Source organism: Equus quagga, unplaced genomic scaffold (genome assembly GCF_021613505.1).
Source record: "Equus quagga isolate Etosha38 unplaced genomic scaffold, UCLA_HA_Equagga_1.0 HiC_scaffold_51_RagTag, whole genome shotgun sequence".
Lineage (NCBI taxonomy): Eukaryota > Metazoa > Chordata > Mammalia > Perissodactyla > Equidae > Equus > Equus quagga.
This window is the reverse complement of record NW_025793956.1, coordinates 201,983-220,388: the sequence shown is the minus strand read 5'-3', so window position 1 is coordinate 220,388 and position 18,406 is coordinate 201,983. Positions and strand designations below refer to the sequence as shown.

General features: G+C 37.7%; 1 protein-coding gene across 11 annotated transcripts in view; it reads left to right on the top strand.

The window, feature by feature from the left end:
* The window catches only part of LOC124232369 (gamma-taxilin-like), a 153,780-nt gene that overhangs the window by 6,753 nt on the left and 128,621 nt on the right, over positions 1 to 18,406 (top strand). For 9 of the 11 annotated variants that reach the window (XM_046649337.1, XM_046649332.1, XM_046649331.1 and 6 more), the window contains 3 exons: positions 621 to 921; positions 2,639 to 2,730; positions 10,926 to 11,225. In XM_046649337.1, coding sequence (XP_046505293.1) covers positions 621 to 921; positions 2,639 to 2,730; positions 10,926 to 11,225 — 693 coding nt within the window. Of the gene's footprint in view, positions 1 to 413; positions 496 to 620; positions 922 to 2,638; positions 2,731 to 10,925; positions 11,226 to 18,406 lie in introns of all 11 variants that reach the window. The other 2 variants (XM_046649330.1, XM_046649336.1) reach the window with 2 other exon arrangements.

Sequence of the window (18,406 nt, the reverse complement as noted above, 5' to 3'; positions counted from 1 at the left end):
GGAAACTCATGTGCAGGTTTCTCCGAGTTGCCAGATAAGTTGAACGGGACCACAATCCTTTGAAAATAACGTCTGTATTATTCCTTCTCACACTAGTAGCCTGCACTAGAAGTTTGGTCGGCTGTCCTTATGGCCACTATTGATTTCAAGTGTGGAAAACAGTAGCAGGGGCGGAGTTTAATATCCGGCACTGCTCTCCTACTGCAAAGCAGCTGCTTTTTATTCACTGTCTTTTATTTGGGTTGTAAGTTTTTGTTTGGTGTTATTAGTATTTAGAAGATTCCAGAGATCTGCGGAAGTTGATTGCAATAGATCTACCAGCATGTTAGTTGTTGGAGGGACAGAACCTTGGAGTTTCCTATTCCAAAATTATGGTAACCTTTCTACTCCTTTTCCCCCGCTTTGATTCTAAGAAGGTTGTTGTTTGATAAACGACTAGGAAAGGAAGAAAAAGTCAAGTGATGACACGCCTATTGATTGTACCATGTACAGAAGGTAAAAAGTACTTTTAAACATGAGCAAAGTGGGATGGGAAACTGTGTTTATACTGGATAGTTTCCTCCCTTGATTGCTTTTGATTTAACTCCTTTTTTCATATTTGTTCTCCTCATTCTTTATAGCTTGTGACTGGCACGATGGAAGAATCTAGAATTTGCAGGCTAGAGGTAAAAGCAGATACACCGGCTAACTCTCAATCAGATGACATTCTTCAACATCATGACTCAAATTGTGGTAGTGCGAGTAACAACCATGCATTGAAAGAGGATGAAAGCAGTAACACAACAAAGAACAGGAATTTGGTGAGTCCAGTGTACTGCACACAGGAGCCAGGAGAGGAGCCTCCTGGGCTGGAACCTGGAACAGATCCCTCTGATGGTCAACAAGAATCGGAGTGCAGTAGAAACAAAGAAAACACCTTAGGTAATCATCTCTGCTCAGTGGTTGGACATTTTCACATGCTGCTCATTTAACTTATATTTTCTGCAGGACAAGGTAACTGAAAATTTGCCAGTTTTGAGGTAGGTGTTGTTTAGCTAATACACCTATTTTTTTTGGTCAGGCCTGTTTGCTCAGTTATATACAGGATGCAAAAACAGCAGAGTAGGAAATTTAGTTTTAGGTACCTTAGTTACTTATCCCTGAATAATCAGGGATTGGTTTTGCTGAAAAGATTTCTGGCCACCTGGGGAGAAGTATTTTATTTGCCTTATTGTTTGACACTTTAAAGTAGTACAACCAATAATTACTGTGAAAACTGTATATTTGCTCAGTTAAAGAGTACTCAGTGAAGTTTGGAAGTGGTGTATGTTGTCTGTCTGTAGTTTAGAAAGTGGCTAATAAATTAGACTGATTTTCAGGGTATGTTTTCTCTCTTCTGCTGTGTTGGTTTGGCAGTTGAGACTGAGAAGATGATGTGTTAAATTTCCTGATTGAAATATGAAATTCTGTTTTGCCTTACTGGTTGCCCCTCAGTTTTTTATTCCTATTTTACCTAATATTTATCTTATTTAGTTTGAATGATAGCTGTGTGTGCCTGTAACTTGGAATTTTCATTCTTAATCCATTTTCTGCTATCCTTTGACTTGAAAATTTATAGGAATATGAAAACTACTAATAATTTTTGCACGCAAAGCATGTGTCTTTAGAATCAATAACCCCAACAATGTGTATAAAATACAAGGTTAGGTTAAAATTGTTTCAGTAGTTTAGAATAGTTGGAGTTTAAAATATTCATAAAATTGCAGTTTACATTATTGTTATTTGTTATACATTGAATAATTATATTTCTTCATATTTATTTGGCTTTCAACTGAATGAAAAAAGGTTTCGGTACTGAAATTTTATGTGCCTATTTCTGCTCCCCCTTCCCCACAGCAGTCGGTAAAGTATACAAACATCAAAGTTTTCTTCAGATTTTTAAAAATGAAATATCCTACATACAAGAGTAACATTTTAGAAAATAAAAAGGTGGCTACTCCCAGGGTAAGAAACAACATTGTCACTTACTTTGAAGTGCCATTTGCCCCTACCTATCTTACCTGCTTCTCCTTGCCAAAATTATTAAGTATTCCTTCAAAAGTCTTTTCCTCAAGGAAAAAGCTAATGTGACTTTTTTTTCTTGGCAGTAAACTTGGTTAGCACCAGAATATGCTTAGTAAATCATCGAAAAGCAATCACAAATCAGATTGGTCATTGGAAAAGTTACGTGTCACAAGGGATTATGTTCCTCTTACACAGGCAGAGTGTGCTAGCACAACAGCCTTTTGAACTTCCGTGTATGTTTGTACTTGGCTAGGAAGAAGCTTTTAGAAACATTCCTGCCCTTGTAAAATGTCTTAATTTGGAATCAATGGTTAGACAAGAGTTTTTAAATTTCTAATAAGTGGTGTTCTTACTGCTTAAGTGCCAAAAAGCTAATAGCTGTCCATGTTAGTTGGTAAGTGAAGAAATTTGGGGAGGGGACCCTAGTAACTTAGAATTTGAAAATAGTTTTTCTGATGTAACAGGTGAATCTCTATATCTAATTAGAGAGTTAAATGATACTCTGGATGTCTAAACATTAGTTTTATCTAGAATTACAGACTGGATTAATTTCACCCTTCTGTTACTTTTTTTCTTTTATCTTACTAATCATCAGGAAAAGAAGTATTATTACTGATGCAAGCCTTAAATTCTCTTTCAACTCCAGAGGAGAAGCTGGCAGCTCTCTGTAAGAAATATGCTGATCTCGTGAGTATTAAAGGAAGCAAGGCTCATATAAAATACTGCAAAATGTGTGTGTGCTTGATAAACTTTTAAAGTATAATTTTGATATAACTTTAAATGTAAAATTATATTTTATCACAGAACTGAAGGGAAGTATCTAACTTCTTGGGACTTATTTTGATTGTATGACCTCATTTTATGATATGATACATACAACACCATATTGCTTTCTGAGATGTGGAAGAGATTTCCTAAAACTCAGTCAGCCTTACATTTCTAGGTCAGCCTTGTTATTTGTACATTCAAATAGTGACAGTGATTTCTGGATTTCGACTTAGGAATTACAGACATGAAGGAATGTTAGAGAAGAAAGCTGTAACCATTTGATTGAAATCGTGAGTTATGTTAAATAGTCTAGTAAAACAATATTGTTTCTCAGGAAATATTTACTTGGCATCTACTATATACCAAGCATTGTCTCCTTTTCCACCTTCCAAAGAAATCGACTTATCAAAGAGTGTTTCTGGCTTGTGTTATTTCAAGTAGCATTAGTTCTTTTTCTGGAATTATGAAAGCACTCTCAGCCTGGAGACTGTACCATCTTTTGAAAAGCAAAGAATGGGAAAGTCATAGAATCTTTGGAAAGTAATTGTTGGAAACTTTTAGAAGAGGTAGTTCTAGTGTAAATTCTAAAATTCTTGCTTGTAAACTATTTTTAAGAATTATCACTGAGGAATTTTTTGCCTTTTCATCTGTCATTAAAACTATTATTTTGTATCATAAACATTGCTATGTTTTGTCAGTAACTGGCTTTAAGAATACAACTGGAACAATTATGTTTACCACTCCTTCAAATGGTACTTGTATACCCTACTTAGCAGCCTGGCTTCTTGTGATATTGTGAGAAGCAGGAAACCCTAAGTATCAATGCAAATGGCCTAGAATTGTCCAAATGCAGAGATGGCAGTAATCAGTGTTGTAGAATTGCTGGCCTCAGGAAAGGAATACTTCCATTATATATGGAATCCAGTCTCTAATGGTATTGCCACATGATGAAAATTAAGTGAGAGGTGATGAAAAAAAAAAAAAAGAAGAAAGAAACAAAACAAAGAAAAAATTTGGAGAAAGGAGTGGAATTCAGATAGAAAAAGCAGAATAGAAGGTTGACCTGGTTATGTAACAGTAGCTGTCACCCAAAAAAGGATTGGCGAAGAAAGAACAACACGGTTAGCAAGAGGTCTAGGACAGTCCTCAAATTCATACATCTCGCCTAGACACCTTGGCAAATTGCGCATTCTGATTCAGTGGATGGAAAGATTTTAAAGCAGACCTGAGGTGGGCATGGGGTGGTTGCAGCATTCTGACAAGATACTGATTCTAACAGCATCCCAGGTGATGGTCAAAGCTGCTGGTCCAGAGATTAGCTTTGAGAAACAGGAATCAAGTGGTGGTTTAGTTATTTAGAATTTTTTTGGAGGAGGAGGATGGGTAAGTAAGAATTATTGCCTTTGTTTTAGGAAGTGACACATTAGAGACTTGTGTAATGAGTAGCCTCTCTTTACTTCAGTTTTATGCTTTTGGAGATTACTTCCTGTGAATAATAAAAAGTAGACGTATTTTGGTTTTTAAAGAATATTCTCAAATTTTGTTTCTTGAAAAACTCATTTCCTACAAAGTAGGTTAGGATATGTTACAGTGAGACCACCTTGAGAATACAACATCACTATCAAATAAACAAGAAAAGGTCTTCATTGAGGTGAGTAGGAGAGGCTGAGATGTGGACCCCACCTCCACGTCCACTGTGGTAACCCACAGTCAGGAGGGAACTCACAAACCCAGAGCTGCTTCATGAGGAACAAAGGGTTTCTACTCCACATCAGGCACTCCAGGTATTAATATGTGCACCTGAGAGACAAGCCTGCAAAGCATATGGCCTTGAATGCCAATGGAGGCTTACATCTGGAGACCCACAGGGCTGTAGTGAACTAAGAAACACCTCTTAAAGGGCTGGCCTGCAGACTCACTTGCTCCAGGCCCAACATGGAAGTGGCTGTTTGAAAAGCATCTAAACTTTATGTGAAAGAGATCCTTTTGTTAATCTTAGAGTGTGGGCCCAAGAGTCAAGGGCCTGTTGGGATAGTCTGCAGGGATGGAGGTGCTCCGGGTGCCATTTTCATTCTCTGCCTTGCTAAAGGCAGCAGGCACCTTTTTTTTTTAACTCAAGACCTTTTTTTCTCTAAACATTTTTTTGCTTTCATGGGAGCCATCTTTGTGCTTTCCTTCTGCCACGCTCCACAGCATCAGTATCTCCCAGAGGGGAGCCTTTGCGCATGTCTGCCATCTTGGTTTTTGCAGCTGCTGCCTAGGCGGTGCCCCTTGATCAACCTGGCTCTGGGCATCCAGAGGGCTTACATTCCTGGGATGGTTCCCATGGGACGGTAACAAAGGAAGATTCAGTTCTTATCAGACCACCGGTCACAGAGCGCTACACAGACAGCCTACTGAAATGCACCGCAGTCTTTCGGAGAAAGAGGCCTATTTGCTTCTTCAGGAGCTTTGGCCTGAGGAGGGTAGGCCAGACGTACAGAGGCCAATGGAGGTGCTCGGGGATCAGAGGCTGGTGGCCACAAGCTTTCTGTTCTCCTTTTACCTCACTCCAGCTCACTGATTTCTTCCAGGATGGATCTGCATCCTTGTCTGGTGCCTTGATTTTGCGGCTGCCTGCTGATGCTTCTACTTCTGCATCTTCTGGCTCTGGTTTCAGTGAGGCTTAAGCACCCAAGGCCCACAGGACTGTAACCAATGGAGAAAGAGTTCTCAAACAGCCACTACCCTCAGGACACAGCAAGAGGCAACAGATCTAGGAGCTAGTCTTTGTCTGAAAGAGGCTTATCATCATAGCTGCAGCCTGAGGGGCAGGTTTCTAAAGAAACACACATCTAAGGGCTGACTGTAACACTTTCCAAAGACACCAGAAGGTGGGGGCTCTATTTGTCCTCTCTCTGTCCCTCCAGATGACCAAAATCTCTCAAAGGGGAGCTCTTAGACATGTCTGGTGCCCTATTTTTGTGACTACTTCCCAGGGGACACCTCTTGAACACCTGGTTGTATTGGCCAGGGTGGCTTCTGTTGCTGAGTCCCTGGGCCTGTAACAATCAGAAAGACAGTTCTTGGTTGGCTCCCCTCCCCAGGGCGCTGCACAGATAGTGGACGAAGCACGCTCCCTCTTCGCTTGTCTTGGTACTTGAGCCTGAGGGGCATGTTTCTATTTGGGCACACATCCTGGGACCTAGAAAGTTGCTCCCTGAAAATAGAGGCCAGAGGATGCCATCCTTGAGTTCTTTGTCTGTTTCACTACACCTCAGCACTATCTTCCATCACCATGGGGACACCTCCAGATCAACTGGTCGGGTGGTCAGCGGGGATTACACTTGTAGTCCCACAAGACTGTATTTATTTGCATACCTTAAAAGCTGCTGCCTGAGGGTCCGGCTTCCAATCATCCTGAATCTAGATGCCAACTGAGAATTCCCCCTTTGGGACGCTAACAGGTCTTGACACACCCACAAAAGTTAGGGGCCATTAAAAATAAAATAGTCTAGTTGAACAGTCACAAAAGTTGGAAAGATAATCCTGAGCCTAGGTAATGTTGAATGATAAGCTTCATGTCCTACGTGAGCTCACTCCTTTAAGACTGGGAGAGGGGGCTGTGTCATCTAACATACAGAAACAGTCCAGAAAAGTGAGGAAATGAATATGTTCCAAATGAAAGGATAAGATAAAATCTCAGATAAAAGCTTTATGAAATGGAGATAAATAATTTACTTGATAAAGTATTCAAAGTGATGGTCATAAAAATGCTTGCTAAACTTGGGAGAAGAGTGATTGAACATGGGGAGAGTTTCAACAGAAAGATGGAAAATATAGGAAATTACCAAGTTGAAGTCACAGAACTGAAGAATACAATAATTGTACCAAAAGATAACGCTAGAGGACTTCACCAGCAGAATAGATGAAGCAGAAGAAAGGATCAATGAACTTGTAGCGAGTGAGTAGAATTCACACAAACATAACAAAAAGAAAAGAATTTTAGGGGCTGCCCCTGTGGCTGAGTGTTTAAGTTCTGCGTGCTCTGCTTTGGCAGCCTGGGTTCGCAGGTTTGGATCTACCTAGGCTGTGGACCTATTCTGCTCATCATGCATGCTGTGGAGGCATCCATTCAAATTAGAGGAAGATTGGTACAGATGTTAGTTTAGGGCTAATCTTCCTCAAGGAAGGAAAAAGAGAAAAGAGGATTGACAACGGATGTTAACTCAAGGGCAAAACTTCTTCACAAAAAATAAATAAAACAAAACAAAATAGAAGAATTTCAAAAAAATGAAGATAGGTTAAGGGACGTATGGGAAAACGTCCAGGGGATTACCACTTTTATTACAGGACCCAGAAGGAGAACAAAGAGAGAAAGGGACAGAAAACTTACTCGAAAAAAAAAGAAAATTTTCCTAATCAGAAGAAGGAAACAGACATCTACATTCAGGAAGCCCCGAGAGTTCCAAATAAGATGAACTCAAGGAAACCTACAGCAAGACACATTATAATTAAAGTGTCATAAGTTAAAGACAAGGAGACAATCTTAAAAGCCGCAAAAGAAAAACAACTTATTACATACAAGGGAACCTTACGAAACCGTCAGCAGGTTTTTCAGTAGAAAGTTTGCAAGCTAGAAGGGAGTGGCATGGGAAAAACCCTAACACTTAGAACTAACAGTAGTCCACCTGGCAAAGTTTCTTTCAAAATTGAAGGAAAAATAGTTTTCCATAAAAGCAAAAGCCAAAAGTTCATTGCCTCTAACCTGATCTTCCAAGAAATGTTAGACTTCTTTTAGCTGAAAAGAAAGGGTACTAATTAGTGACAAGAAAGCATATGAAAGTAAAAATCTCACTGGTGTAAATATATAGGAAAGGTAGTGGAGTAATCCCTTATAAAGCTAGTGTGAAGATTAAAAGACAAAAGTAGTACAAAAGACTGTAATTACAATAATTAGCTAAGGGATACACAAGAGAAAGACCACATGTGATATAAGAAATATACAACATGGGAAGTAGAAAAGGATAGAGTTTTAGAATGTATTCAAACTTAAGTTACCAACTTAAAATAGACTTATGAATAGATCATTATATCTAAGCCTTATGGTAACTAGAAAGCAAAAATCCACAGTAGATAATACAAAAATAGTGAGAAAGGAATCTAAGCATACCACTTAAGGAAGTCCTCAAACCACAAAGAAAGTGAGCAAGAAGGAACAGAGAAAATACTACAAACCAGCCAGAAGACAATTAACAAAATGGCAGTAAGTATGTACCTGTTGATAATTACTTTGAATGTAGATGGGCTAAATTCTGCACTTGAAAGGCATATAGAACATCTGAATAGATTAAAAAAAAGACCCATCTGTACGCTACATACAAGAGATTCACTTCAGATATGAGCACATGGACTGAAAGTGAAGGGATAGAAAAAGATGTTCTATGCAAGTAGAAACCAAAAGAAAGCTGAGGTATTTATAGTTATATCAGACAAAATAAACTTTAAAACCAAGTCTATAAGCACAGACAGAAAGGACATTACATAATATTAAAGGAGTCAACCCAACAAAAGGATACATTTTTTAAGTAGGCACCCAACCAAAGGGCACCTAAATACAAATATTTATGGTCCTAATGGGAGAAATAAACAGCAATACTATAATATTGGGAGACTCTAATACCCTACTTATGTCAACTGGAGACATCATCCAGATGGAAAATTAGTAGGAAAACATCATCCTTAAACAAGATGTTAGATCAGATGGTCTTAATAGATACACACACAACATTCCATCAAGAGGAGCAAAATCACACATTGTTCTCAAGTGCATGTAAAACGTTATGGAGGATGTGTTGTCTGTTAGGCCACCAAACAAGTCTTAAGTGGCTGATTAAAATCATGTTATGTCCTTTCTGACCACAGTAGTATGAAGCTAGAAATCAACTACAGGAACAAAGCTAATAAATTTACAAATGTGTGGAGATTAAATAATGTGTACTGGACAATGAATGGATCAATGAATAAATTCAAAGAGAAAAAATACCATGAGACAATTGAAAATGGAAATACAACATACAAGACTTAAGAAACCTAGTGAAAACAGTTTTAAGAGAAGTTCATAGTAATAAATGTCTACCTGAAAAATCAAGAAGAATCTCAACCACCTAACTTTACACCTCAAGGAACTAGAAAAAGAAGAAAGCAAGCTAAAGCTTATTAGAAGGAAGGAAACAGCAGAAATCAGAGTGGGAATGAAAGAAATAGAGACTAGAAAACAAAACGTACAAAAGATCAGTGAAACTAAGAGCTCTTCAAAATAGTTAACAAAATTGGTAAAGCTTTAGCTAGCCTCACCAAGAGAAAGAGAGAGAGGCTCAAATAAAATTAGAATTGGAAGAGGAAATGTTACAACTGATAATCGCAAAATTACAAAGGATCATAAGGGACTATGAACAATAATACCCCCCAAAATTGGACAACTTAGAAGAAGTGGACAAATTCCTAGAAACACAGAGCTTTCCAAGAGTGAATCATCAAGAAATAGAAAATCTGAATAGACAATCATTAGTAAGAGGATTGAGTCAGTAACCAAAAGCATCCCAACAAACAAGTCCAGGACCAGATAGCTTCACTGTGAATTCTACCAATATTTGAAGAAGAATTAATATTTAACACTTCTCAAACTCTTCCAAAAAATAGAAGAGTAGGGAACATTGGCAAATTTATTTTACAAGGCCAGCATTACCCTAATACCAATACCAGATAAGGGCACCATGTGAAAATTACAGGCCAATATCCCTGATGAACATAGATACAAAAATTCTTGACTGTGTATTAGCAAACTGAATCCAACAGGACATTAAAAGGATCATAAACCATGATCAAGTGGCCTTTATTTCAAGGATGCAGGGATGGATCAACATCTGTATGTCAGTCTGTGTGATACACCACGTTAACAAAATGAAAGAAAAAAATCATAGGATCATCTCAATAGATGCAGAAAAAACTTTTAACAAATTCAACATCTGTTTATATAAAACTTGCAACAAAGTGAGTATAGATAGAGGGAATGTACCTTAACACAATAAAAGGGCCATATGATAGGCACATAGCTAATGTCATCTGTAGTGGTGAAATGCTGAAAGGTTTTCTTCTAAGATCAGAACAAGACAAGGCTGCCCCCTATTACCACTCTTATTCAACATAGTATTAAAAGTCCTAGCCAGAGCAGTTACACAAGTGTAAGAAATAAAATGCATTAAAATTGGAAAGGAAGAAGTAAAATGTCAGTATTTGCAGATTATATGGTATTACATGTAGAAAATCCTAAAGACTTCATCAAAAATTGTTAGAACTAATAAGTCCAGTAAATTTGCTGGATACAAAATCATTGTACCAAAATCAGCTGTGTTTCTATAGACTCATAGCAAACTATTAGAAAGAATATTAAGAAAACATTCCTGTTTAAAATTGCATCAAAAAGAATGAAAGACCTGAAAATAAGTTTATCCAAGGATGTGAAAAACCTGTGCACTGAAGACTACAATATGTTGATGAGAGAAATTATAGAAGACAGAAATAAATGGAAAGAAATTCTGTGCTCATAGGTGAAAAGAATTAATATTAAAATGTCCATAGTCCCTAAAGCAATCTACAGATTCACTGAAATCTGTATGAAAATTCTAACAACATTTTTCACATAGGTAGAACAAACAGTCTTAAAATATATATAGAACAATGAAAGTCCTGAAATAGACAAAGGAGTCTTGAGAAGGACTAACAAAGCTGAAAGTGTCATATTTCCTATTTTCAGAGTATATGACAAAGCTGTAGTGATTAAAACTGTATGGTAGTGGCATAAATACAGAAACATAAATCAATGGAACAGAATAGAGAGCCTAGAAATATACCCACACATACATGGTCAGTTAATGTATGGCAGGAGCCAAGTGTATACAGTGGAGAAAGGTCAGTTTCTTCAATAAATGGTTTTGGGAAAACAGGACAGCCACATTCAAAAGAATGAAACTAGACCACCATCTTACACCATACACAAAAATTAATGTTAGCCCTGAGCTGACATCTGCCACCAATCCTCTTTTTTTTTTTTTTTTTTTTTTTTAATGAGGAAGACTGGCCCTGAGCTAACATCTGCACCCATCTTCCTCTACTTTATATGTGGGATACCTGCCACAGCATGGCTTGACAAGTTGTGCCCAGGTCTGCACCCAGGATCTGAACTGGTGAACCCCAGGATGCCATGTGAACTCATGTGGACGTGTGAACTCAACTCCTGCACCACTGGGCCATCCCCGATTGATGTCAGTCTTGGTCTTGATTTTTTGGAACTCTCAGCAAAAGCAAAAATAAATAAATGGGACTACGACAAACTAAAGTACTTCATCCCACGACTAGAAGGACATGCAACTAAGGTATACAACTGTGTACAGGGGGGGTTTGGGGAGATAAAGCAGAAAAAAAAAAAAAAAGATTGGCAACAGTTGTTAGCCCAGGTGCCAAACTTTAAAAAAAAAAGAAAAACAAAACAAGAACTTCTGTACACCAAAGGAAGTCATTAATAAAATGAAAATGCAACCTACTGGATGGGAGAAAATATTTGCAAATCCTGTGTTACAGTAAGGGGTTAATATCCAAAATATATAAAGAACTCAGACAACTCAATAGCAAAAAGCCAGTCTGTTTAAAAATTGGGCTGAGGAGCTGAGTAGACTTATTTACCAAACAAGATGTATAGGTGTGGTCAACAGGTACGTGAAAATATGTTCAACATCATTAGTCAACAGGGAAATGCACACCAAACCCACAATGGAGGTAGATTACCGTGTACCTGTTAGAATGGCTATTATCTGAAGAACGAGAAATAACAAGTGTTGTCAAAGACGTGAATAAAGGGGGACGCTTGTGCACTGTTGGCAATGTAAATTCTGTAGCCACCACAGTAGGGCAACCCTCAAAAAATTAAAAATAGAACTACCATATGATCCAGCTTTTCACCTCTGGGTATTAATCTGAAAGAAAACACTAAATTGAAAAGTTAAAGCCTCTCTCATGTTCACTGCAGCATTATTTACAATAGCTGAGTTATAAGATACAACCCAAGTGTCCATCAATAGATGAATGGATAAAATAGTATATACTGTGGAATAGTATTCAGCCGTAAAAGAATGAAAATCCCACAGAGCCTCTGTGGTTATACAGCACTTAAGTTCACATGTTCAGCTTTGGTGGCCTGGGGTTCCCCAGTTCAGATCCTGGTCACAGACCTATCCACTGCTTGTGAAGCCGTGATGTGCCAGGCATCCCTCATATAAAGTAGAGGAAGATGAGCACCGGTGTTAGCTCAGGGACAGTCTTCCTCAGCAAAAAGAGGAGGATTGGCAGTAGATGTTAGCTCAGGGCTAATACTCCTCAAAAAAAAAGAAATCATGCCGTTTGCAACAGCATGGCTGGACCTCGAGGGCATTATACTGAGTGAAATAAGTCAGAGAGAGAGAAAAATGCCATATGATCTCACTAACGTGGAATTAAAGACTACAAGAGAAAAACAAGCTGATAGATACAGAGAACTGATTGCTGGTTGCCAGAGTTGGAGGGTTGGAGGTAGGCAAAATGAGTGAAGGTGTCCAAAAGGTACAAATTTCCAATTATAAAGTAAATAAGTCATGGGGGTGTCATATACAGCATGGTAAATGTAGTTAATAATACTGTACTGGTTATTAGAAAGTTGCTAAGAGAGTAGATCTTACGTCCTCAGCACAAAAAAAAAATCTTTTGTGACTGTGTGGTGATAGCTGTTAACATTTCGCAGTATTTGCAACTGTCAAATCATGTTGTACACCAGAAACTAACAATTGTGATGTCAATTGTACTTTAATAAAAATAAATAAATTCAATTAAGCTTTAAAATGTTCTGTTATAGCATAGATGAGTACTTTCCCACTTTGAACCAAAGAATTCTTTCTGACACTGAAGTTCTATACGACAGCAAAAGCACTTGGAAGGGAAACAGTTGCAAAATTTGACATTATTCAAATTAATCCCTGCTCATCAAAAGCCACCTTCAAGAAAATGAAACAATAGGCTGTAAACCAGGCAGGACATAGTACAACATGTAACCAACAAAGGATTAGCATTAAAAATATATGAATGACATCCACAGATTGATAAGAAAAGGACAAATAACCCAATGGAAAAAGGACAAGAGACGTGAGGAGACATCTTACTGAGAAGGAAAAACATGCAAAGAGATGTTTGATCCCATTAGTGATCAAGGTATCCAAATCCAGAACACAATGAGATGTCATTTTATGTTGATATTAGTTGTAAAAGTTTGGAATTCTGATAATGCAAAGTGTTGAAGATAGTGTGGATCTATAAATTTCTGTTGGGGTTGTAACTCTGTCAGCCTCTCTAGAGAACAGTTTGTTGTGTAAAATTGAACATTTAGAAGTTCCAGCAGTGACACTCAGTTTACACCATAGAGAAATTCTTTTATGGTTATACCAGGAGACATATACAAGAAGGTTAATGTCCTTGTGGTAATGGGGAAACCCAGGAACAATACAAATACTCATAATGGGAGAATGGATAAGGTGGTCATTTTTGAAAATGGAAGGTTACACAGTGATCAAGATGATGTAGATAGCAAATGCAACAGTATGGATCCATCTAAGTGATATAATCTAGAGTGACTAAAAATTCCCAAAAGATAGCCTACTACATGATGCCATTTTTATAAAGCCAAAAGCAAATAAAACCAAAGAAAATGAGAACAAAATAGAAACAATGAGGTTAACATATAGAGGAAAGCAAACGAAGGATGAACACAGGCTGTGGGATTGTAATTACCTTTAATCTGGGTGTGCAGGGGGATAATAAGTAGAGGTAAGTAATTGTTAATGTTCAGTTTTTGTATTGGGTGGTAAATAGTAGAGCCTTGCATACATGAGTGAGTATCATGAATCAGGAATTGTGATTAACCCAGTCTGTGTGCCTGACATCCAAAATATAAAGAAAAATACCTAGATAAACCCATCATCTGGAGGGAAAGTGTTCTTAAAGTTTCTGTAAAATTCTTTTGTTTTTGTATTTACAGATAACTATGTAGGTATGTTTATTTTATACAAATTGGAAATATTTTTGTATATGTAGTTTAGTACATTTCCACTTAAAATTATCCTCTAGTTTCCTTACATCTTTGTTATTCTCCCAAGTCCATTTCTAATAAATATGAGCATCGAATTACTAAGTGAGGAAAGAAAGCATTTTTGAAGGCTGCTGGTATAAGTGTGAGTGGAAGACTTACAGCATCTTTGCTGTTCTCAACTTTAAAGTAATATAGTCAATACAGCTAGCACACCTTAAGGGCAAAGGCTTTTGGTTTGCAACTTACCACTAAATACCTATGTGACTTTGGACCGGTAACTTCTCTTCAGTCTCAGTTTGTACATTTTTTTAAGTGGGGGAAACAATACTTAATAGATGAAGTATGGATAGTTGTAGCAAATGCTCAGTAAATAATGTGTGGAAATGGAAAATATCTTCTCATTGTTTGTGCTTGTTTGGCTTTAATATTTTCTCATGAACTCATTAGCTGTGTTTCTGTATCTATTGGTTGTCTTAATTTCCTTTAGTCCTTTTCCCTTTGGAATGTTGCTTTGAATTTTTTTGGATAGCAAAGAGAACTTCTTTGACTCAAAAGCTGTGTTTCAAAATGTCAATCCTCTTCACCTACTCTTCTCCAAAACGGTAAAAAAGGATGTAGTCCCTTTGGTTGCCACATCAATTTTGTTCTTTTTCAATATTGTTTGGCTATTCTGGATCCCATGAGAAAACAATTTTGAGAATATGATTTTAGGATAGATTTTCTACCATTGCCAAAAACATCATTGGTATTTTGGTAGAGATTGCATGAATCTGTACATCTCTTTTGGTAGTATTGCCATCTTCAATATTCTGATACTAGTATAGCTACCCCTAGCTAACTTTTTGTTCTGTTTGTATGGAATGTCTTTTTTTTTTTTTTAAAAGATTTTATTTTTTTCCTTTTTCTCCTCAAAGCCCTCCGGTACACAGCTGTATATTCTTCGCTGTGGGTCCCTCCAGTTGTGGCATGTGGGACGCCGCCCCAGTGTGGCTCGATGAGCAGTGCCACGTCCGCGCCCAGGATTCGAACCAACGAAACACTGGGCCGCCTGCAGCGGAGCGCGCGAACTCAACCACTCGGCCACGGGGCCAGCCCCAATATGGAATGTCTTTTTGTTTCCATTGACTCAGCCTGTTTGTTTTGGATCTAAGTGAATCTCCTGTAGACAGTATGTAGTTAGATCATATTTTCATTTATTTATGTTTTTATTGAGATATAGTTGACATATAACATTTTATTAATTCAGATGTACAACAGAATGACTAAATATGTGTATGTAATGGAAAATTATCACCACAGATAAATGTAGTTAACATCCATCAATGCGCATAGTTAGAAATTTTTTTCCTTCTTCTCAGAACTTTTAAGAAATACTGCCTTGACAATTATCAGATATGCAGTACACTATTATTAACTGTAGTCAACATGCTGTACATGACATCCCTAGGACTTATTTATCTTATAACTGGAAGTTTGTACTTTTTGACCACTATCACCCATTCATGTCCCTGGACTCCCAACTCTGGCAGCCATCAATCTGTTCTGTCTATGAGTTTTTTTTTTTTTTTTCAGTTCTGCATGTAAGCGAGATCACACAGAATTTTTTTTCTCTGACTTCCTTTGCTTATAATGCTGTCAGATTTCATCCATATTGTTGCAAATGACAGCATTCTCTTCCATTTTTATAGGGGAATAATATTCCAGTGTGTTTGTATATGTTTTGACCTTTTTTTTAATCCATTCTTTTGTCAGTGGACACTTAGATTGTTTCCATCTCTTGGATATTGTAAACAATGCTGCAATGCAAATATTCTTTCAAGTTTGTTATTGCCTTTCCTCCAGGCAAGGAATTTCTTGATGTATGGTAGTTCTATTTTTAATTTTTTGAGGAAGACTCATACTGTTCTCCATAGTGGGCGCACTAATTTACATTCCAGCAACAGTGTACAATGGTTCCCATTTATCCACATCCTTGGCAACTTCCTGGGGTTTTTTTGTCTTTTTTATAACAGTTATCATAACTGGTGTGAAGTGGTATCGTGTCGTGATCTTGATTTGCATTTCCCTAATGATTAGTGAGTTTGAGCACCTTTTCATGTTCCTGTGGGCAATCTTTCTGTCTTTGGAAACAATCTGTTCAGATGTCTGCATTTTTATAAATTGGATTGTTTGGTTATTTGCTATTGAGTTATATGAGTTATTTTTATATTTTGGATATTAACGCCTTATTAGATATATGATTTGCAAATACTTCATCTCATTCCATAAGTTGTCTTTCCATTTTGTTGATGGTTTCCTTTGGTTTGCACAACCTTTTTGGTTTGATGTAGTCCCACTTCTTGTTGCCTTAGTTGCCTTTGCTTTTGAAGTCTGACCCAAAAAATTATTACCAAGACCAAATTCAAGGAGCTGATCACCTATGTTTTCTTGTAGGAGTTTTATGGTTTCAGGTCTTACATTCAAGTTTTTAATCCATTTCCAGTTGATTAATGCATATGGTGTAAGAATGTAGTCTAATTTTGTTTTTTTGCACGTGGCTGTTGAGTTTTACCAAAACCAGGTACTGTCTTTTGTCATCTTTTCCTCATTGTATATTCTTGACACCTTTGTTATAGGTTAAGTGACTGTCTCTGCCTGGGTTTATTTCTGGGCTCTCTTTTCTGTTTGATGGATCTATGTTTCTGTTTTATGCCAGTATCATACTGTTTTGAGTATATAGCTAGTAATGTAGCCTGAAAACAGGAAACATGATGCCTCCATCTTTTTCTTTCTTTCTCAGGATTACTTTGGCTACTCTAGGTCTTCTGTTGTTCTATATATATTTTGGGATTCTTGTTCTGTTTCTGTAAAAATTGCTCTTGGAATATTGTTAGGAATTTCACTGAATCTGTAGATTGTTTTGGGTAGTATGGGCATTTTAAAAATATTCTTCCAATCCATGAGCATGGATATCTTTCCATTTATTTGTGTTTTATTAAAATTCTTTCATCAGTGTCTTATAGTTTTCAGTACAGGTCTTTCTCTTCCTCGGTTAAATTTATTTGTAGGTATTTTATTCTTTTTGATGCAATTTTAAATAGGATTGCCTTTTAAATTTCTCTTTCTGATAGTTGGTTATTAGTGTATGGAAATGCAGCTGACTTTTCTATATTTATTTTGTATTCTACAACTTGACTGAATTTCTTCTAGCAGTTTTTTTTTCATGGAGACTTTAGGGTTTTCTATATATAACATCATGTCATCTGCAAATAGAGACAGTTTTAGTTTTTCCTTTGCAATTTGAATGCCTTTTCTTTCTTTTTCTTGCATGAATCCTCTGGCTAGCACTTCCCATACTGTATTGAATAAAAGTGGCTAGAGTGGGCATCCTTGTCGTACTCCTCATCTTAGAGGAATAACTTTCAGGTTTTTACTCTTGAGTATGATGTTAGCTGTGGGCTTGTCATACATGGTCTTTATTATGATGAGGTACATTCCTTCTGTACCTGCTTGGTTGAAACTTTTTATCATGAATAAAATAGAGCCAGTGGGAATTGTTTGTCCATTTCTGATAATCCTGCAGGACCTGCAAGTTCAAGCCTCACTGGCCACCAGAGCTGGGCAATCAAGGAGCATCCCCTGGGCAGCAGCCACAAAAATCAGCGTGGCAGATTAGTGCACAAGCTCTTTTCTGAAAGATACTGGTAATCAGGTACAATGTAGAGGTAAAGGATAAGGTTTGCACCCCTGGCCTCTGTCCCTGGAGAGTACCTCAGTAGCTTCTACATGTGTGTCAAACCAGAAGCCAAAGTTCCAAGAGAATCACATAGGCCTCTTTCTCAAAGATGCTGAGGGTGTGTCAGTCTGCTCTCAATACAATGCCATGGGGGTGATAACTGGCCAACAACTGTTTTCCATTTCTTGTGGTCCTCTGGTACCCATGAACACAAGACCCACTGGCTCTGAGAGCCAGGAAATCATGGGGAGTCTCCTGGCCAACCGTCATAAAACCCACCACACCCCAGAGCTCTAGATGCATGTGTATGCTCCCTTCTGGGAGTTACCAGCACTCTTGAGCATAGTAGAGGAAGAGCATGAAGATAGCACCCACCCTCCAAGGTGTCTGGAGAGGACTACAGTGGCCCTTAGATACGTGTTAGTTAGAAGCCTGCTGCTCAGGCCACAGCTATGAGTATAGGCTAACAGGCTTCTTTCACAGAACTTCTGGCAGTTTCAGGCAGCTGCATCTGTCCTGGGCCCAGGGATCAGTTAGTTCATGATATGAGTTCTTTGAAAACCATTTCTCAGTTCCATATATCCTTGTGGGTCTCTTGGATGTAAGCCCCACTGGCTTTCACATCTAGATATTTGAGGACTTATCTCTCAAGTACAGGTCTTAAAAGTTCGGGTACCCAATATGTGTTCCCTGTATAAGTTGCAGATTTGATACTTCCTTATGAGGAGGAG